The 19,956-nt window shown below is 37.8% G+C and overlaps 1 protein-coding gene across 1 annotated transcript in view; it reads right to left on the bottom strand.

The window, feature by feature from the left end:
* Positions 1–19,398, bottom strand: part of gabrz (gamma-aminobutyric acid type A receptor subunit zeta) — a 34,662-nt gene extending 15,264 nt beyond the window's left edge. Inside the window, exon 1 of the mRNA XM_067370294.1 lies at positions 19,287–19,398. Coding sequence (XP_067226395.1) covers positions 19,287–19,398 — 112 coding nt within the window. The remainder of the gene's footprint in view (positions 1–19,286) is intronic.
* Between the last annotated feature and the right edge of the window lie 558 nt (positions 19,399–19,956).

Here is a 19,956-nt window from a genome sequence, read left to right as displayed (position 1 = left end):
AAGCTTCTTCATGGGTTGGTGACAACACTAACCCTAAAATTTACATAAACCCTGCCCCCGAGAACATGCAACAAAGGCAGTAGCCCCTCACTGCAGAACACACGAGATCCAGGGGTCGGAGAGGGGTAGGTTTCAGGATATGTAAAGTGTGAGGAGTTGGATCTAGATCCAACCCTTCCTCCTGGATCTCGTGTTCTGCAGTGAGGACCATCTCAACAAAGGGGTTATTGCAATACAGTGCGTAACACAAATGCAATAGCATGTCATAAAAGCAAGATAACAACATAAGTTACCATAATTAAACTAAACGATACCTGTTCTATCTTCATGCAGCATATATTCTCTGGCTCTGTAACGTTAGGCATATTACAACAGTTCCCAAATGAGCGATTTATAGATTATCATGACAGAATATGCTAATCAATGACTTTAATGCTGCATTCACACCAAACGCGAATAGAGCGTCAAATTCGCGTCTACCGCGTCTAGTTTGCCGCTTGAACATTTTGAATACATTTGCGCGTCTAGAGCGAAATAGACGCACGTAAGAAAACAAGCGTTTGAAGCTAAATTGACACGCGTCCGAGGCGAAATTCACTTCTTGTGGGAGGGGCAAGTGCTAGGCGGTTTGCAAGATGGCTGATGTTGATCGTGCACTATGGCATTCATCGAGAGAGCTACCGCTTTGTATTTGCTCTGGAGAGCAGAACATCGGCGTAGGGGTCAGCGTCGCGGGAATGCCGCGGGTCGATCAAAAGTGAAATGTGTAACTTATTTACAATTTACCAGGTAGCCCAATCTCCTCACCGACACTCTTCCAAGCGAGGTCCTTTTTATTCCTGTCTGAAGTATGAACTTGTGTCGTAAATCTCTGGCTGACTGCTCACTGATAATATGAGTCGTTCCTCCATTTTGAATGAGTGACTCCAGGCGGGCCAGCCGCCACAGCAGCAAGCAGGCTCCTGATTGGTTAACGCGGCGCGAATTTACGCCAAAGTTCAAATTTTTCAACTCAGGCGTCAGGCGCGAATTAGCACCATTCGTGCGTATTCAATGAGGCGAATTCACATCTTCCGCGTCGCACTAAACACTACATACGCGCCGCGAGACCTCCAGACCCGCGTAAACGCGTCTTTACATTGACTTAACATTGAAATCATTCGCGCCAGATGCTCTATTCGCGTTTGGTGTGAACACAGCATAAGATACATCAGCTACATAAATTCATCAACTAACCATTCAAAAAAGTCCTGTTGCATTCTACATGTCACTTCTTCTTGAGTCTCTCCATCATTGTCCGACTTCGGTTTAAACATAAAAGTCTGAACAATTTTCTGACATTTTCAATGAGTCTTCGTGAGGTAATCAGTGCACTATCCCTGCGTTCCAATGTCCATACTATCCATCCTAAATAGTATGTGAGATTAAAATAAGTGTGTCCCAAAGCATAGTATGTTGAAAAGAGTATGCCAAAAGTCCCCGGATGGTCTACTATTTCCGGTAGATTTTCGAAGTGTGGATCCGTGCACACTATAAAGGCTAATATTGCCCACAACCCATTGCACATTGGACAAGGATTCAGTTCAGAACTACAAACACGAGTAAAAAACTACAAAACATGGCGGATATACGCGATCGACGCTGAGAGATTTGAGTGACTAATAATCAGTTTAACCTGATCGAAAATATATATTTAATGTTACCCGTGTTATTTTTCATCTGCAAATACCAATGTGGACTTTTATAAAGATCTGAATGGCCATTAACTTTTAAATGCATCATTATGCATTAATATGAGGACTGCAGATCAACATGCTGCATTTCTCTCCGATACGGTAGGAAATTAAATAAATGAAATGTGGAGAATGTAAGATGATTGACAGGCCAGTTTACGATGACAGGATGCGACAGAGAGAAAAGACGCGATTGTATGACGTGTTAGTATGTCCCAAAGCTTGTCTACTCTTTTACTACACTCTCAAAAGTAAGTACTTTTTGTTCACAGAAAGAGTACATACTTTTAGGGCGTAGTATAAGTAGGCGAATTGGAACGCAGCATATGTGCTAACATGAGCTCTTGAAACCTCGCCCATTGCTTAGGAGCAGCAGCTCATTTAAAGGGACACACACAAAAACTGAGCTCATCCTCAAAAAGTGACAAATTTAACATGCTGTAAAAAATTATTTGTGGGATATTTTGAGCTAAAACTTCACATACACACTCTCATTTATCACAGTTTCCACAAAAATATAAGGCAGCACAAATGTTTTCAACATTGATAATAAGAAAAGTTTCTTGAGCACCAAATCATGATATAAAAATGATTTCTGAAGGATTATGTAACACTGAAGTAATTACTGCTGAAAATTACATTTTAAAGTATATTAAAATGGAAAAAGGTTTTTTTTATTGTAATGATGTTTCACAATTTCACTGTTTTTACTTTATTTTTGACCAAATATATGCAGGCTTGGTGTGATCGTGTTGGAGCATAAGAGTCTTCGTTCAAAAACATTAAATGATCTGACTGAGCCCAAACTTTTGAATATAATTTGTCATATAATTTGTTACAAAAAAAAAAAAAAAAAAAAATTTTGGACCACAAATTTAAACATTCTCTAATTTAAAAAAAAAAAAAAAAAAAAACTGTAGCAACACTTATCCAAAACTTTCATATGAAGCATTTTGTCCAGATTTGATCAACCATATGATGTACAGAATTATGCATGCTAAAGTGCACACACTTATATGAAGGAGAAAGACAGAGAACGACTGGGAAAGATCAAAAGAGAGGAAGTGAGACAGATGGTGAGAGAGAGAGCGAGAGAGACACAGAGAGAGTTTGGAAGACAGACGCAGAGTTTCAGGTCACTGACATGATGTCTCTATTATTACTCTCATTAAACTGTTACTAAAATCTAAAAAAAAAAAAATAAGTTAACCATGCAGGTCAATGCCTTTATATTAGCCCTTATAAACACAACATGGAACATTGTTCAAAATATTCCTCACCTCTCAGACACATTTGATCACATTCTGCATCACTGCACACTTGGCAGAAAAAAATGCTCTTGCTTTTTACATGATGTACAGCTATTTTCACTGGTAAGTACAACTAGCATTTCAGAACATTTGTTTTTAAGTATGCTCCACCAGATAAAGTCTGTCTCCACATGCCTCCCATAAAGCTGAAGTGTGCACTATTTTGATGTTACAAACTTACAATATTTTCTCCTATCTCAGCTTAATATGCAGAGACAAGTAAAAGTAAGCCATTTGTAGGTTGTTTCTCCCAGAAAAAGTGCAACACTGTGGTGTTAGCAAAACATTGCTGTTTGTTTGAGCTTCCAGACACAGCATAATCGGCTTAACCAATGACGTGACTTTAGGGGCGGAGATATCAGACAGTCTGACCAATGGCAAACGGTCATTATTTTTGTAATTATGTTAGGTGACACCATTGGCCCAGAAATTACACACTTAAGCTTTCATTGGACCATCCTAGTCAGAAAATCAGGATGATGTCTTTACAGAAAACAAGTAATGCAGGTCAAATAAGAAATAGCCAAAGCAATGCCATTTGTCAAAGCAATCAGATCAAAGCAATGCCATTTGTGTTGTTTTATCTTATCACACATAAAAAACTGTGTATTTCAAATGAAACAAACTTTTTCTAAGTGGAATTGAATTAAACTAAAAAGCATGAACATATGCCAAACTTTATTTATGATTAGACATTTTTTTTGTGTCAAATGACAACTCTCTGGTGCTGCCCCCTTCAGGCTGAAGTCCAGTCATGTGTGAAGGGATGCTGGGTTATTGGTCTGTAAATGCTGGGTAGACTCAGTTTTTCTCTGCTAATTGTGTCAGTTGATAAGCATCCATCATACCCTTACAGGCATCTAACACCATACTGACACATTCTTTTGTTACATGCTTTGATTCTTTATGTCATGCTGCTGTCAGTGCTAATAGATAAAACTCTGCATTAGGGAAAATGAGTCATTTACAGTAGGTACAGAAAGTATTCAGACCCCCTTAAATTTTTCACTCTTTGTTATATTGCAGCCATTTACTAAAATTATTTAAGTTCTTTTTTTCTTCATTAATGTACACACAGCACCCCATATTGACAGAAAAACACAGAATTGTTGACATTTTTTAAAGATTTATTAAAAAAGTAAAACTGAAATATCACATGTTCCTATGTATTCAGACCCTTTGCTGTGACGCTCATATATTTAACTCAGGTGCTGTCCATTTCTTCTGATCATCCTTGAGATGGTTCTACACCTTCATTTGAGTCCAGCTGTGTTTGATTATACTGATTGGACTTGATTAGGAAAGCCACACACCTGTCTATATAAGACCTTACAGCTCACAGGCATGTCAGAGCAAATTTCTGCTGCACTTAAGGTTCCTAAGAGCACAGTGGCCTCCATAATCCTCAAATGGAAGACGTTTGGGACGACCAGAACCCTTAGAGCTGGCCGTCTGGCCAAACTGAGCTATTGGGGGAGAAGAGCCTTGGTGAGAGAGGTAAAGAAGAACCCAAACATCACTGTGGCTTAGCTCCAGAGATGCAGTCGGGAGATGGGAGAAAGTTGTAGGAAGTCAACCATCACTGCAGCCCTCCACCAGTTGGGGCTTTATAGCAGAGTGGCCCGACGGAAGCCTCTCCTCAGTGCAAGACACATGAAAGCCCGCATGGAGTTTGCTAAAAAAAACACCTGAAGGACTCCAAGATGGTGAGAAATAAGATTCTCTGGTCTGATGAGACCAAGATAGAACCTGTTGGCCTTAATTCTAGGCGGTATGTGTGGAGAAAACCAGGCACTGCTCATCACCTGTCCAATACAGTCCCAAAAGTGAAGCATGGTGGTGGCAGCATCATGCTGTGGGGGTGTTTTTCAGCTGCAGGAACAGGACGACTGGTTGCAATCGAGGGAAAGATGAATGCGGCCAAGTACAGGGATATCCTGGATGAAAACCTTCTTCAGAGTGCCCAGGACCTCAGGCTGGGCCAAAGGTTCACCTTCCAACAAGAAAATGACCCTAAGCACACAGCTAAAATAATGGTGTGGCTTCACAACAACTCTGTGACTGTTCTTGAATGGCCCAGCCAGAGCCCTGACTTAAACCCAATTGAGCATCTCTGGAGAGACCTAAAAATGGCTGTCCACCAACGTTTACCATCCAACCTGACAGAACTGGAGAGGATCTGCAAGGAGGAATGGCATAGGATCCCCAAATCCAGGTGTGAAAAACGTGTTGCATCTTTCCCAAAAAGACTCATGGCTGTATTAGATCAAAAGGGTGCTTCTACTAAATACTGAGCAAAGGGTCTGAATACTTAGGACCATGTGATATTTCAGTCTTTCTTTTTTAATAAATCTGCAAAAATGTCAACAATTCTGTTTTTCTGTCAATATGGGGTGGTGTGTATACATTGAGGAAAAGAAATTAACTTAAATGATTTTAGCAAATGGCTGCAATATAACAAAGAGTGAGAAATTTAAGGGGGTCTGAATACTTTCTGTACCCACTGTATATCTGCACTTTTCTCAAATGCATCATTATTAAAATAAAGCCAACATCAATTCATCAAAATGAAGCCTACATTTAAATTTTTCATTTAGCAGATGCTTTTATCCAAAGCGACTTATTTGAGATATGAAAAGTTATGAATGGGAAATGAGATATGAATATGAAACAGCATTTGCAAAAGATTTTACTTCCATAATGCTACAAATTTCAGTGAGAAAAGATAATTAACAGCAACCAAATTGTTCTTTTGAATTTAATCTTTTTAATGAACGGGTTCAAACAGTTCATGAAATCGGTCTGAGCGATTTGTTAAAGGGCTAGTTCACCCAAAAATGAAAATGCTGTCATTAATTACTCCCCCCTCATATCTTTCCAAACCTGTGAGACTTTCATTGATCTTAGGAACCCAAATGAAGATCTTTTTGATGAAATCTGAGAGCTTTCTGTCCCTCCATAGACGGCTACGCAAATTCCTCTTTGATTCTTCAAAAAGTTCATAAAGAGATTGTCCAACTAATCCATAGGAATTGAGTGGTTTAGTCCAATTTTTTTGAAGAGAGACAGTCACTTTATTTGATATACAGTTTGAATTTAGGCTTTTATTCACATATAAACATTCATCAACGCACACATCAGTTGTGGTAAATGGAAGCTCAAGCATGTTTGTTCCAACAAAAGACTCAACTTTTTACTCAACTCACTTCACGACAGTTGAGCATGATGTGGCTTCTTACACAGAATAAGGCAGTCGTATGAGCGTTTCAATCTTCTGTTTATTCAGCTACAGCGACAGTATTATAGGGATAGGGATTTCCTGGAATGACGCATCTACTTCTGCTGCAGGGCATATTTTGAGCATTTACTACTGATCACGGAGCCGTACAGCTCTGACAAGCTGCGCATAAAATAATCGCAGCCTTTACCAAATCGAGTGCGGTTTAATCACGATAAATCGTGTAGCCCTAGTCAAAATGTCAGTTGAGTAGCTGTCTATGGAGAGACAGAAATCTCTCAGATTTTATAAAAAAGATCTTCATTTGTGTTCCGAAGATGAACGAAAGTCTTATGGGTTTAGATCGACATGAAGGTGAGTAATTAATGAAAGAATTTTCATTTTGGGGTGAACTGTCTCTTTAACAAATTGGCCTGGTCGATTTGTTCATGAATCTGACTGAATGTGTTCTCAAGTTAACTTAAGTCAGTTGAAATGGATTGTTTGGACATAATCTCTCTGGCAGTGATTCGTGAAAAGGATCCAGACTAAGGATTATTTAGTTTTCTCATGTCCTTCCTTAGCTCCGAACCAACCTTGAGACTAAATCCAGCCCACGTCTCTGGTGTTTAGGCTGACTGACGTGTTGTGTATGCAGTGCTCCTAGCAGGACTCTCTCGCCAACTGTTGCTTTGGTCCACAGAGACAGTTTCTCAAGCTTGTATCAACTCCATCTCCCCGTCTACACACATCAGTGGCCATAGAGATATGAGCCCCAACATCGCAACTCATTCTCTGTGAGACCATGTCCAGCACTGAAATATTGAATAAACTTAGAAAGTTTCAGAAGAAAATAATTTAAGTTTGTATTTTTTTTTAAACTGATAGAAAACAGATAGAGATCAGCAATAAACCAACCAACAAATAAATAAATAAATAAATAAGCAAGCCAGCAATGCGACAAGCAATTTGTTTATTTATAGTGAGTTCAGAGTGATGATGACCTAATTATTTTCATAAATCTGTATGCGCTTTTGATACCACCAGTGTGATCCCCTCCTGTGGTTTGGATCTAGTATGGTTTATCCAGAAGTATGTGTCAAAGAAATTGCTTACTGTACTGAGGAGTTCATGCATTAAATATGGCTTTTAAAACAGAGCATTCAGCTGTGTCTCTCATCTACAAAACAGTCAGTATATTTATATATAGATCTCTGGCAACTGACCTATAAAATAAAACTTTAATCATGAGGAGTTTTCATATAAAAGACTTATTAAAAGGGTCACATAATAAATATTTTTCTCTGAGGTCCACTTATAGTATTAGTATTTTTTTCAGCCAGTATTTTTTTTGGATATTACAATGAAACAGACATATGAAATGAGAAACAGCACTTTCTCTGCCAAATCCTAAACCTTCTAACAGTGTTGTCATGTCTGCTTACTATAATCAACTTTGGGTTTGTTTTTCATACACTCTAAAAAATGCTGCGTTAAAAACAACCTAAGTTGGGTTGAAAATGGACAAACCCAGTGATTGGGTTGTTTTAACCCAACTGTTGGGCTAAATGTTTGCCCAACCTGCTGGGTAGTTTTATTTAACCCAACAATTGTTTGAAAATGACTATATGGCTGACTTAAAATGAATCTAAAATGAAATTAAAATGTTCATTTATTAAACATATTAATAAATGTAAATTTTCAAGATATTTTGGGTTCATTTTAAGTAAGCAATACTGTAATTTTTAAACAATAGTTGAGTTAAGTAAAACTACCCAGCAGGTTGGGCAAACATTTAACCCAACTGCTGGGTTAAAACAACCCAATCACTGGGTTTGTCCATTTTCAACCCAACTTGGGTTGTTTTTAACCCAGCATTTTTTAGAGTGTAGTCACTTACAAATTTGCGCAGTTAAAGATTAAATTTTTTATGCATTTATTTCCAAAATACGCATAGGTATTCAAGAGAGAAAGAGAGAGACTTATTGATTGAATTTGGTTGACTATTTGTATGCAGTAAATGAAACTTTTTATTTTTTGTAAAAGAAAATAATTTGTTATATTTTATGCACTTTATGCTACAACAAATCAGATTTAAAAAAAAAAAAAAAAAAAAAAAACATGCAATGCTACTTTATTTAAATTAATCCAGAATGTCTTTTCAATTATAAAAGGTCTATCAAATCTCTAAAAAAAAAAAAAATCTTTCTTTCGTTGTGATTTTAGTTAGGTTGTTAGAAAGATAACTGATAAGCCTGTAAGTTATTTGCATGATATCAGCAATCACCTAATATAATCACCCAGTAGATTTCATCAACATGTAACCATAAACATCAACTCCTTCCAAGTTGCAGAAGTACAGAACAAGTTGTTTTTGCAGCTAGGTTTCAATAAATGCTTTTTGGGGGGGTGGGGGGCTGGTAAGTATGTTTTGAGTTCTGAAAGTTAAGGTATGATTTCATAGTACCTCAAGCTCTTTTATCTAAAAAGATCAAGGACCATTTTTTTATGTCGTGACCCCTTTAAACACTATTGGTTCTGTACAGACCTCATAAACCAGTAGTATTAGATTTCAACAAACAAAACATTGCAAGGCCCTTTGCGAGACTAAGCCTTCAATAGCGCATCCTTATCTTCATGTGCTAAGAACTAAGAACCCAAAAGGGAGGTATTGCTCTTGTTGTGGTTTAGTCTGTTATGTGATGGAAGCTGAATTCCAGTCCAAGCTATATGTACACCCACTAAAGTGTCCCATCTTGCCAGGAAGAGAGACTGGAGATTGGAGGGGAAATGAGGACAGGAAGGGGGTGGGAAAAAGCAGATGGTGAGGTGAATTGATGTTGGCACACTTCTTCAACATCCCCCTTTGATCTACTGCAGAATCGTCCTGACCAGGTCCTATACATCTTCCCTATCAAATTTCGAAGGTCACGCCAGAATACCAGCATCTATGATGAGATGCATATCTCATCAAATGGAATCAACCTGAACTTTCATTGAACATAGCTAAGCGACGGCAGTTCCAGTAAAATCAATGTCTTGTTTCGACACTGTAACCAGTAATCGCGTTAGCATTGCAGCTACTGTACTGCTGCATGGAAAGATAAGCTCAAATGGGCAAAACGGAGAGGAGACATGATACGAGGGCTGGTATTTCCATCTATAACCCATACATTGACTCCGACAGTCTCATTCAGGCTTACCCAAAAGTCTACATGGATTAGCTGTAATTCCATCCTTCCTTTAGCTACACCTTTCACCAAGCCCACATAATCCGTTGTGAATGGACACTTAAGGCATATAGTCTTTTATTTGCTGCCAAAAGAGTAAAACCTAAATTATACAGGCTTGTCTTTTCGGAAAAGACGTCACTCTGAAAGCTTATCAGTCGGGAGAACTTGTTGACAAAAATAGGTTTACCGCCTCAGCTTTCCTGCGAGGGTCTAGAAATGCTGTGTTTATCGACTTTACAAAGTTACTACTGGAGTGAATACACATCTTATACACTCTAGTATTAAATAAATGAAGAGGGAACAACATGAAAGCAATAAATAGTGTATGTTGCAGTCATATTTCGTTAGCCATTTCACAATAAGGGTAGCAAAAGTGAGTTTGTAATAAGCCACCAGGAGTTTCTTACCTGCTGATGAAAAGGAGGAGGAGCAAAGAGCCCACAAAGCTACACAAATGCATGGCTGCTTGAGCGTTACGGGTCTGACTGAGAAATGAGAGATAAAGAATGAAGAGATTATGTAGAGACTCAACAGATTTGTACATAGAGATTAAGCATTACTGACAAATTTTGCAGTTAGTTTCACAAACGCTCAACATTTTAGCTTGATGAATTAGGACAGGTTTTCTCAATCCTCCTTAAGTGTATTGACTGTTTAGTGAGAAAATATACCCTTTTGATTGAAGCTATAAGGTGATACCCTTAAAAAAAAGGGGGGGCTTCAAACTGCTATCAATAGTTATCATCAGTATACTATGAGAAACATTTTGACCAGCTAACCAATTGAGATATATATGGAAAAAGGTTGAGAAAATGTGAAAGTGAAAATGAAACTTTCATACAGGTTGTTAACCTCAGACTTGTATGTGTAAATTTAACCATTGAAAAGAAGCACTCTGATACTGAATATAATCCCAGAACACATGAAATAATCCTTCAAAATGTTTTAATGTTGGAATCCACTCTAAGAACAGATTTACTGATGGTGACATAAAACTCAATAGATACTGTGCATATTTCTGGGAAATTATGTAAAACCACTTTAGCTATGTGACTACCAACTACGCAAAGACGACAAGATACAACAGTATAAGTAGTATTTAGGTTTTAAAATGATTCCCTAATTCTTGAATACTTTCCAGTTGGCTCTGAGCCTTTGAGTCTTGTAAATAAAATAGTTTTTTGTAGCCCTATATGTTTCACAGATACTTTTTTATCTTCTCAATGTCTATTTTGAGCCTTGATGGCAAAAAAAAAAAAATAGTCTGTGATTCTTTGCTCAGTCTTCCAGCACCATTGCAATCTGTGTGCAGCTGTGACGGCGAGTTTGAGACAACAGACGTCTGCCCCGCAGCATGTGTTCATATACGCACAATGTGCAGAAAGATGTAAAAATGCATTCATTTGGATTGCAAGGATAGTGCTACAAAGTATTTAAAGGGGGCATCTTGTCATGTTGACGTGGTTGTCATGTAGAGATGGCCAAACAAACACAAAGCTGTCATATTGTTAACATGAAAAAGAAAAAACTGTTCTTGACCCAGATTAATATGTTTTTTTCCCCACACAAACCAACACAAACAAAAAAACACTGAGATGTAATACTGTTGTATTCTGCCTGTCAGTGTTAATAAATCCAGATTGCGCCACATACAGCAACCCGTCTCTAAGATCAGAACATTTTAATTTCATTATTTATTATTTCAACACTCCTGTCTCTTTTATGCTCATCGGCTCTTCATTGTAGTTTGTGATGAAGTTGGGTAGCAGAATAAGTACCACTGTACAGAAGTACAAAATAGGTTTTCTTTTAAACTGGGGTCCGCAAAATTGAAACTCACTTAAAATATCTTCTTTTATGTTCCACAGAAGAAAGAAAGTCATACAGGTTTGGAACATCATGACGGTGAATAAATGATGACAGAATTATTTTTATGCGAACTATAGCTCTTTAATTTTTCTAAGCACAAGTCGACACATCCTTACTAGGAGAAAATCTTGACATCTCCAGGCTTATTTGTACCTGCATACATGAAACACGCAGTCTTCCCACACATATATATCCCACACTCCGAATTTCCTCAGTGCGAAAGAGTTCCTACCCACGTGGTTTGTGACTCAGTGGCTGCTTGAAGGATCCTGGTCTTAAGACTGAGATGTCACTCATTTAGAGTGACAGATGACATCTTAAATGAGTTCTGGACCTTGATAGGGAAGACCCTATGGGAAGGGTACACTGGACTTGTACACTTAACAACCTTACCAGGAAACACAAATTGCCTGAAGCTGGGAATGGTTTAGTGGTTATGGCTATTGGATCTCCAGTGCTACAGATAACTGCTCTGCCCTCTTGACTCTCTCATGTAATGTACTACCAAAACTAACATTTGGGTTTAAAAATGTAAAAAAATCTCTTATGCTCACCAAGGCTGCTTTTATTTGATCAAAAACACAGTAAAACAAAGTCCTTGCTGAATAAAAGCATCAATTTCTTTTTAAAAAACTCACTGCTGAACCCAAACTTTTATATAATTAGAAGACTTGACAGCTGGTCTGACACTGCTAAGCTACATCCATCTAAAAACCAAAGAGCCTCAGCTATTTTTCTTTATTGGCACACCTTCTTACATTGGCTTCAAACGGCAGATATCTCAGTGAGAATCTAGGTCAGAGAATGACTGAGTTCTGTATCTCACAACGGCAGGGTCTAATTACTGTTCTTTGACAAACTGAAAAATATCTCCACGAGAACCTTCTGAATTAATCATGAAAGCAAAACAGAAGCATAATGTGAAGCATTTTATTTTTTAAAGCCTTTCTTAGCCTTGTAATTTACTAAAAATCCTTATTTATTTTTTGCTGTGTATTTGTGTGTATGATGTAGCAGGGAAAACATCTCATCTTTCCTCTTAAAATATTGTAAATAATAAAATATGGATGTGGAAGAGAGACAGTTTGTGTACAGGGTAAATGATCATCCTGCCTTTGATAGAGATTATCTGGGCATCTCATGGCACCCAAGATAAACCGCTTTCAAAACAACTGATCATTTACCAGTTAACAGGGCGCATGAGAAATGCTGATTTGAAAACCAATGGGGAGCTTATCCTTAAGCCATTAGCTAATCACAAGAGTTTTTCAGGCCACAGTCTATAGTATTGTATAGCAACTGAACAAACATCAATAAGCCATTATGATACTTGAGGATGTCAAAATAATCTCAATTCAAGGGCCAAAAATGAAAATTCTGCCATTACTGGCTCACCCTCATGTCGTTCCAACATTTTCCAAACATCCAGACATTTGTTCCTCTAGGAAACACAAATTTTTAATGAAATTTGAGAGCTTTCTGTCCCTCCATTGACAGCCTACGCATTTACCACTTTCAATCCCCGGAAAGGTAAAGACATCATAAAAGTAATCCATGTGACCCACGTGGTTTAACTTTAATTTTATGAAGCATTTTTGGGTGAGCTAACCCTTTACACAATCCCTACAGACACAATATCTGTCCCAGTTTACATCACTTTTTGGAAGTCAATCATGAGTTTTTACTAAAATACAATGAACTAATGAAATGAAGAATGGTGTTCTATGACACAGGGCAGAAAAATATGACATATTCCATAAATCATAAATCATGATGATCTTTTACTTTAATAGTCATTGTGTTGAACAGTACTGTAGGTCTAAATAAGAAAAAAAGACCAAAAACAGATCTGATTTTACTCATATCTTCACCAAATCTTCAGACCATGCCTGTCAAAAGTTATTTTGTATTCAAAACTGTTTTTTTTACCAGTAAGTTGTAATGTTCTTACACTTTATTTGTTCACTACAAAATGCTAGTACATTTTACAATTACAAAGAAATGGCAAGTAACACATTGAATTAAATAAGAAATTTTAAAGTAGAAAGACAATAGTAGCCTATATAGGCTAGTATTTTTTCGTAGCAGCTTTATCATAAAACATTATCATAAACTGTTTTTTATTGATTATCATGTGTGCCTGCATTTATTGTAGAACTAAATCCTGGTTATATTTTTGTATCCCTAAAACTTTGCTCAAGACTTAAAGGGTTAAATCGGACGATCTGTCTGACAACGTTAAATACAAACACAATATACACATTCGACATGTGGAACTATTCACATTAATTATCAAACGCATTTAATATTTTACAGTAACACAAACTATCCTCTATAATATAAAAAGCGGGTTTAAAACTAATTTCACACTAGCTAATAATCAATCAACAAGCAAGTGATTTAAACAGCAAACATGATTGCGAGTAGTTTTCTTTTCTTTTTTCAAAGAGTACTAAACCACAGCTAATAATAAATCCATCGTCCAGTCCCGACTTTGTATGTTATCAAACATCAAAATATTTCATTCAAACGCATAAACGTAGCCTACATTATATCACATATGACTCACTGCGTACTTACATTTAAAGCCGGTCAATCCTTTGCATTTCCCAAACGCTTAAATAATATCGAATCACTCATATGGTGTATCGGTTGTAAGTCCGAGCCATTTAGTTGTGTGAAAAGAAAGACGTGACTTTAAGCGGTTTCCAATGCGCTGGAATCCGTCAGTGATGCGCAACTACTTCACAGCAGTCAGTCTAAACTACTGGTTGCATCCTAGGCACAGTATGCGCTGTGCTCATAGGAGAACCTATCAGTGAAAGACTGACGATTCAGTGGTGATTGGAGGGAACAGGCTTGAAAAGTGACATCTCACGTTTGGAAAAATATATATTGAATCACAGTGGCATGTAATTATCATATAGGCACACATACTCACATCACCCTGTCTGTCAACGCTTTCTTTATATGTCATGTCACTTTGACCATGGGGTTATTTCCTTTCAGGCATGACATTCTTTTTTCACATGCACGCCCACTTCTGGCAAATAAGAAATGTTTGACATTGCATCATACAGAGATTACGCCGTGGCACTCATAATGCAGTATCAAGTGCAGAAATGCATTCGCTTCTTCTAGCGGGTTGTTAGAGGCTAGATTCTAAAATTTCGGGGTAAGCTCCAGTTCCAGCACCCACGGAACTGGCAGGTCTTCATAATAAACCCGCTTACTGCTGCTCTCCAATATAACTGCCAACAGGCACAGATCTGATTGTAAGAGATTTCCCTTTGAAACTGATGGATGTCTTCACGGCATGTTTCAAAAGCTGAAAATATGTGCAGATCATTGTACTTTTGGCTGTAGGCTGCTGAAGTTTTGAGAAGGTAAGTTAACTAGCTAAAAATAAAATCCCAGAACTTATTTGCTGAAAACTGTGTTGACTCTGATCTATCTTCATCAAGTCCGTTGGTGCCAAAGCTAATTGACTGCATATATGCACATCAGCATGTTGCCTGTCAGATCAAACATTACACAAGATGCATTCAAATAGGATCCTCCCACATTGCTGCAGAATAAAAATTGTTTCAGGATTGCATGGCAAACGTTTTGCTGTTCCTGTCCAAAAAGTTCTCTGCTCGCTCATGCAAATACAAGCATTGAAGGCTTCCCGCAGCACTCCCACTCAAGACATTTAAATATGTCCTTTGGTGTATCACCCCATGAGAACAGAGCAGAGAATAGTGAACCTACGAGGGATTTAATCCATTATTCAATATAAAGAGTGACTTGAGACAAAAAGTAGCCTACATTAAAACAGACAAGACATTAATCGTGTAAATTTACTGAGTTGAAAAATAAACAAAGCTAATTTGAGACATGAGACATGTAGATCAACTGAACAGGATCTTTCAGATCATCAAGCAAGTAAGTAAATGGCATAATCAGTTCGATTGGCAGTCACATTTAAAGGGATAGTTCACCCAAAAATGAAAATTTGATGTTTATCTGCTTACCCCCAGGGCATCCAAGATGTAGATGACTTTTTTTCTTCAGTCGAACGCAAATTATGATTTTTAACTGCAACCGCTGCCGTCTGTCAGTCAAATAATAGCAGTGATTGGGAACTTGAAAAATAAGAGTCGGAAAAACTTCCATAGACAAATCCAAATTAAACCCTGCGGCTCGTGACGACACATTGATGCCCTAAGACACGAAACGATCGGTTTGTGCGAGAAACCGAACAGTATTTATATCATTTTTTACCTCTAATACACCACTATGTCCAACTTCGTTCAGCTTCCGGCTAGTGAGGTCTGATCGCGCTCTGACAACGGAAGTGATGTCTCGCGCTCATTGAAGTATATGGGCGAGACATCACTTCCATCTTTAGAACGCGTTTTTTGACCTCACTAACAGGAAGCTGAACGAAGTTGGACATAGTGGTGTATTAGAGGTAAAAATTATATAAATAATGTTCGGTTTCTCGCACAAACCGATCGTTTCGTGACTTAGGACATTAATGTGTCGTCACGAGCCGCAGGTTTTAATTTTGATTTGTCTAAGCAAGCTTTATTTACTGTTATAGTTGAAGTTCCCATCCACTGCTATTATTTGACTGACAGACGGCAGCGGTTGAGGTTAAAAATCATAATTTGCGTTCGACTGAAGAAAAAAAGTCACCTACATCTTGGATGCACTGGGGGTAAGCAGATAAACATCAAATTTTCATTTTTGGGTGAACTATCCCTTTAACTATGGAGTCTTTTACTGCAGGATGGATGGTGGAACATACAGAAGATAAGCAGATGAAAGGATCAATGGTTAGATGTAGACATGGAGTTCAGTAGTCACATGTAGTTAGTTGGGAAGGTGCACTCTCTTGCATAGACTGACAAAACTGGACAACAGGTGAGTGTGGGCTGTGTACTTATAAAGGGTTCCTGATGAGGATGTGACAGGTGTGGCAGGTTAAAATGAGTGAGTGGAACTGAAGAACCTGGTGCTGATGGCATGCTGACTGAAACTGTCATACAGAAGAAATGTATCAATCCTATCTATAACAAATAACTAAAATCTGAACATAGTATTTTGAATATGCAAGATAACATAAATCATTAGTGTTTTACTAAACCAAAGTGGCATGGATTAGATACGCTTGTCTTTGTTTTTGTACACTAAACAAAATGTTAGTTTCATTGTGTTTTGGTTCTGTTTTCCCTATAGTTCTACGCACCTGTTTCTGTTCAGTTGATTACTTTCCCTTGAGTTCTCTTTATTTCATGGTCCGGTATTGTTTAAAGGTGCCCTAGATCGTTTTTTACAAGATGTAATATAAGTCCTAGGTGTCCCCTGAATGTGTCTGTGAAGTTTCAGCTCAAAAAACCCCATAGATTTTTTTTTAATTAATTTTTTTAACTGCCTATTTTGGGGCATCATTAACTATGCACTGATTTTTTCAGAACGGCCCCTTTAAGAGATGCGTTCCCTCTGCCCCACGAGCTCTCGACTATAATACAATGCATAAACAAAGTTTACACAGCTAATATAACCCTCAAATGGATCTTTACAAGATGTTCGTCATGCATGCTGTATGCATGCTTCGAATTATGTGAGTAAAGTATTTATTTAGATGGTTACGTTTGATTCTGTATGAGTTTGAGGCTATGCTCTGTGGCTAACGGCTAATTCTACACTGTTGGAGAGATTTATAAAGAATAAAGTTGTGTTTATGAATTATACAGACTGCAAGTGTTTAAAAAATGAAAATAGAAACGACTCTTGTCTCCGTGAATACAGTAATAAACGATGGTAACTTTAACCTCATTTAACAGTATATTAGCAACATGCTAATGAAACATTTAGAAAGACAGTTTACAAATATCACTAAAAATATCATGATATCATGAATCATGTCAGTTATTATTGCTCCATCTGCCATTTTTCGCTGTTGTTCTTGCTTGCTTACCTTGTCTGTGCACAGATCCAGACGTTAATACTGCCTTTCCATGTCTAATGCGTGGAATGGGCTGGCATTATGCAAATATTGGGGTCATACATATTAATGATCCCGACTGTTACGTAACAGTCGGTGTTATGTTGAGATCCGCGTGTTTTCCGGAAGTCTTTTAAACAAATTAGATTTACATAAGAAGGAGGAAACAATGGGGTTTGAAACTCACTGTATGTCTTTTCCATGTACTGAACTCTTGTTATTCAACTATGCTGAGGTAAATTCAAATTCTGATTCTTGGGCACCTTTAAATTAAAGGATTAGTTCTCTTTCAAATGAAAATTACCCCAAGCTTTACACAATCAGAGTTAATAAATATGCTGACACATTTAAGCTTTGTAATGGCAGTGAACGGGACCAACAAGTATAAAGCAAAACATACTCTATGGCTCCAGGGGGTTAATAAAGGTCTTCTGAAGCAAAGCAATGCGTTTGTGTAAGAAAAATATCCATATTTAACAAGTTATAAAGTAAAATATCTAGCTTCCGCCAAACTTGTTAAATATGGATATTGCATATATTGCAATATAACACATTGCTTCGCTTCAGAAGGGCTTCATTAATCCCCCGGAGCCATGTGGAGTACGTTTTGCTTAGGATCAATATGCTTTCTTGAGATTTATACTCATTGGTCCCATTCACTGCCATTATAAATCTTGGATATGTCAGGATATTTATTAATATAACTCAAATTGTATTCATCTAAAGAAGAAAGTCATATATTTTCATTTGAAAGTGGGTAACACTTTACATTAAGGTTCCCATTGTAAAGGGTTTATACGTTGTATTTATTCATACATATTTTATTTCTTGATGCAACAAAAATATACTGTATAATGCTGCATAATACTGCATCTTATCACTTTTTACTGTGTAAAAGTGCATCGTGCTTGATATGCTGTTTAAGCTGTTGATCTAAGCAGTGACCGGACAGCAAATACAAGGAAGCATATTGTTCATCTTAATGAAAACAGTGAAAAAAATGCTAAGATATACATGGATTAATCAAGCAAAATAAAAAGATCTCTCATGCAGCACTTTCCAAGTAGAGACAAGCTGTCAAGTGAATGCTAACTGTCAACTTCAAACTTATAAATGTTACTAAAAAGACATGTACAATGAATGTTTTATTCAAATGCCTCTTGCATTGCTGCCTGATGTCAGGCTACACACTGCTTTTTTTAGTTTAAATTGCCTCCAAGTAGTCCACTGAGACATTTCCTCATTTTGTTTGATAAATCTTTAATTGTAGGAAGCCATGCCTTCTGTTAAGTTGAACCTGGGCCTAATTATAACTAATTATAGTAAGCATGAATAATTGATTTTTTTTTACATTTTATACAATTATATAAAAGATGTAATTACTGTTTTACTGTTGTTTCAGTGATTGCACTTGAATTGCACACATATTTTTAAATAATGTAGCTGAATGAAAAGTTAAAGGGCAAAAAGTACAGATTTTAAATTGCTTAAAATATACAGATTGTTTGCTTTGTGCAAGAGCTGATGTCATTTCCTATGAAGACACATGGGATACTAACTGAAAAACAATGAGCCATAGTAAAAGAAGTGGGGGGGAACAGGATTACTGTAATAGCAAAAAGAAACTGAGGCAACAACTGAATGAATTATTTACTGTCACTGTTTGAGACCTGTCAAGAAAAGAGTAAAAGAGAAGAGGGAGAGAAATGGTGTTTAAAACTCAGCTAACATTGCTCAGTCAACACCTATAACACTGTCTTATTCAAGCTCACAGGAAGCTTGAAAGTAATCTGTCAGGCAATCCAGTGCCGCCCACTCTTGTCCTGGAAGGTACTTGGAAAGCCTGGAGTCCATGCCATGCACTCGGTGCTGTGCCATTCTCTTGACAAAATGTCAGCGACATCCCTGTTGCTGTCTGTCTGCTCGTACCACACAGGGCAGTTTCCTTCATTGTGGGGGACAGGAGTTTCTGTGTAGGTTGAAGTTTTTGAGCCTGAAGCCCGTAGCTGAGCGGATAGACTGCGGAGAGCGAGTGCGCCATATGGTAAAGCCTCAAGCCCAATTTTGACATGTATAGGGAAAAAGCACTCTGGACTTACATAAGGATGTGACGGAGCGAGGGCCATCGCTTGGGCCTCTGAGTAATGTTAATCAGGAGAGGGCAGGAGGTTTCAGGAGAGTCTGGTGCCAGCACTGCTGTCGACTGGCAGCAATGTCCTGTGTGTTGCTCGTGATGCACAAGCCCTGCCTCATTTTCTGGTCAGTTCCCGGGGGGATGAGCTTATGAAGTGATTTATATACAATGCTACACTGGTACCACAGACACTTCACAACAACAAACTCACTGCAAAAGGGAAATTGATGTGATATGTTGTCAGGATAGATGCTTGGAAATGTTTCTCCTCATTCTGTCATTAAACTGGGAGGATCAGTGTCTCAAAAAGCAGGGGGTGGTGGGAATGTGCAGCTCAGCATAAAAGCAACCCACAGTAAAAAAAAAAAAAAACGGAAAGCTCGATGTTAGGTGACAGCAATTATGAACTAAGAAACACAGAGCAGGGATGCCCTCCTACTATCGCTTACAACGAAATGGTTTAAG

Source organism: Chanodichthys erythropterus, chromosome 19 (genome assembly GCF_024489055.1).
Source record: "Chanodichthys erythropterus isolate Z2021 chromosome 19, ASM2448905v1, whole genome shotgun sequence".
Taxonomy (NCBI): domain Eukaryota; kingdom Metazoa; phylum Chordata; class Actinopteri; order Cypriniformes; family Xenocyprididae; genus Chanodichthys; species Chanodichthys erythropterus.
This window is presented reverse-complemented; position numbering and strand designations above follow the sequence as displayed.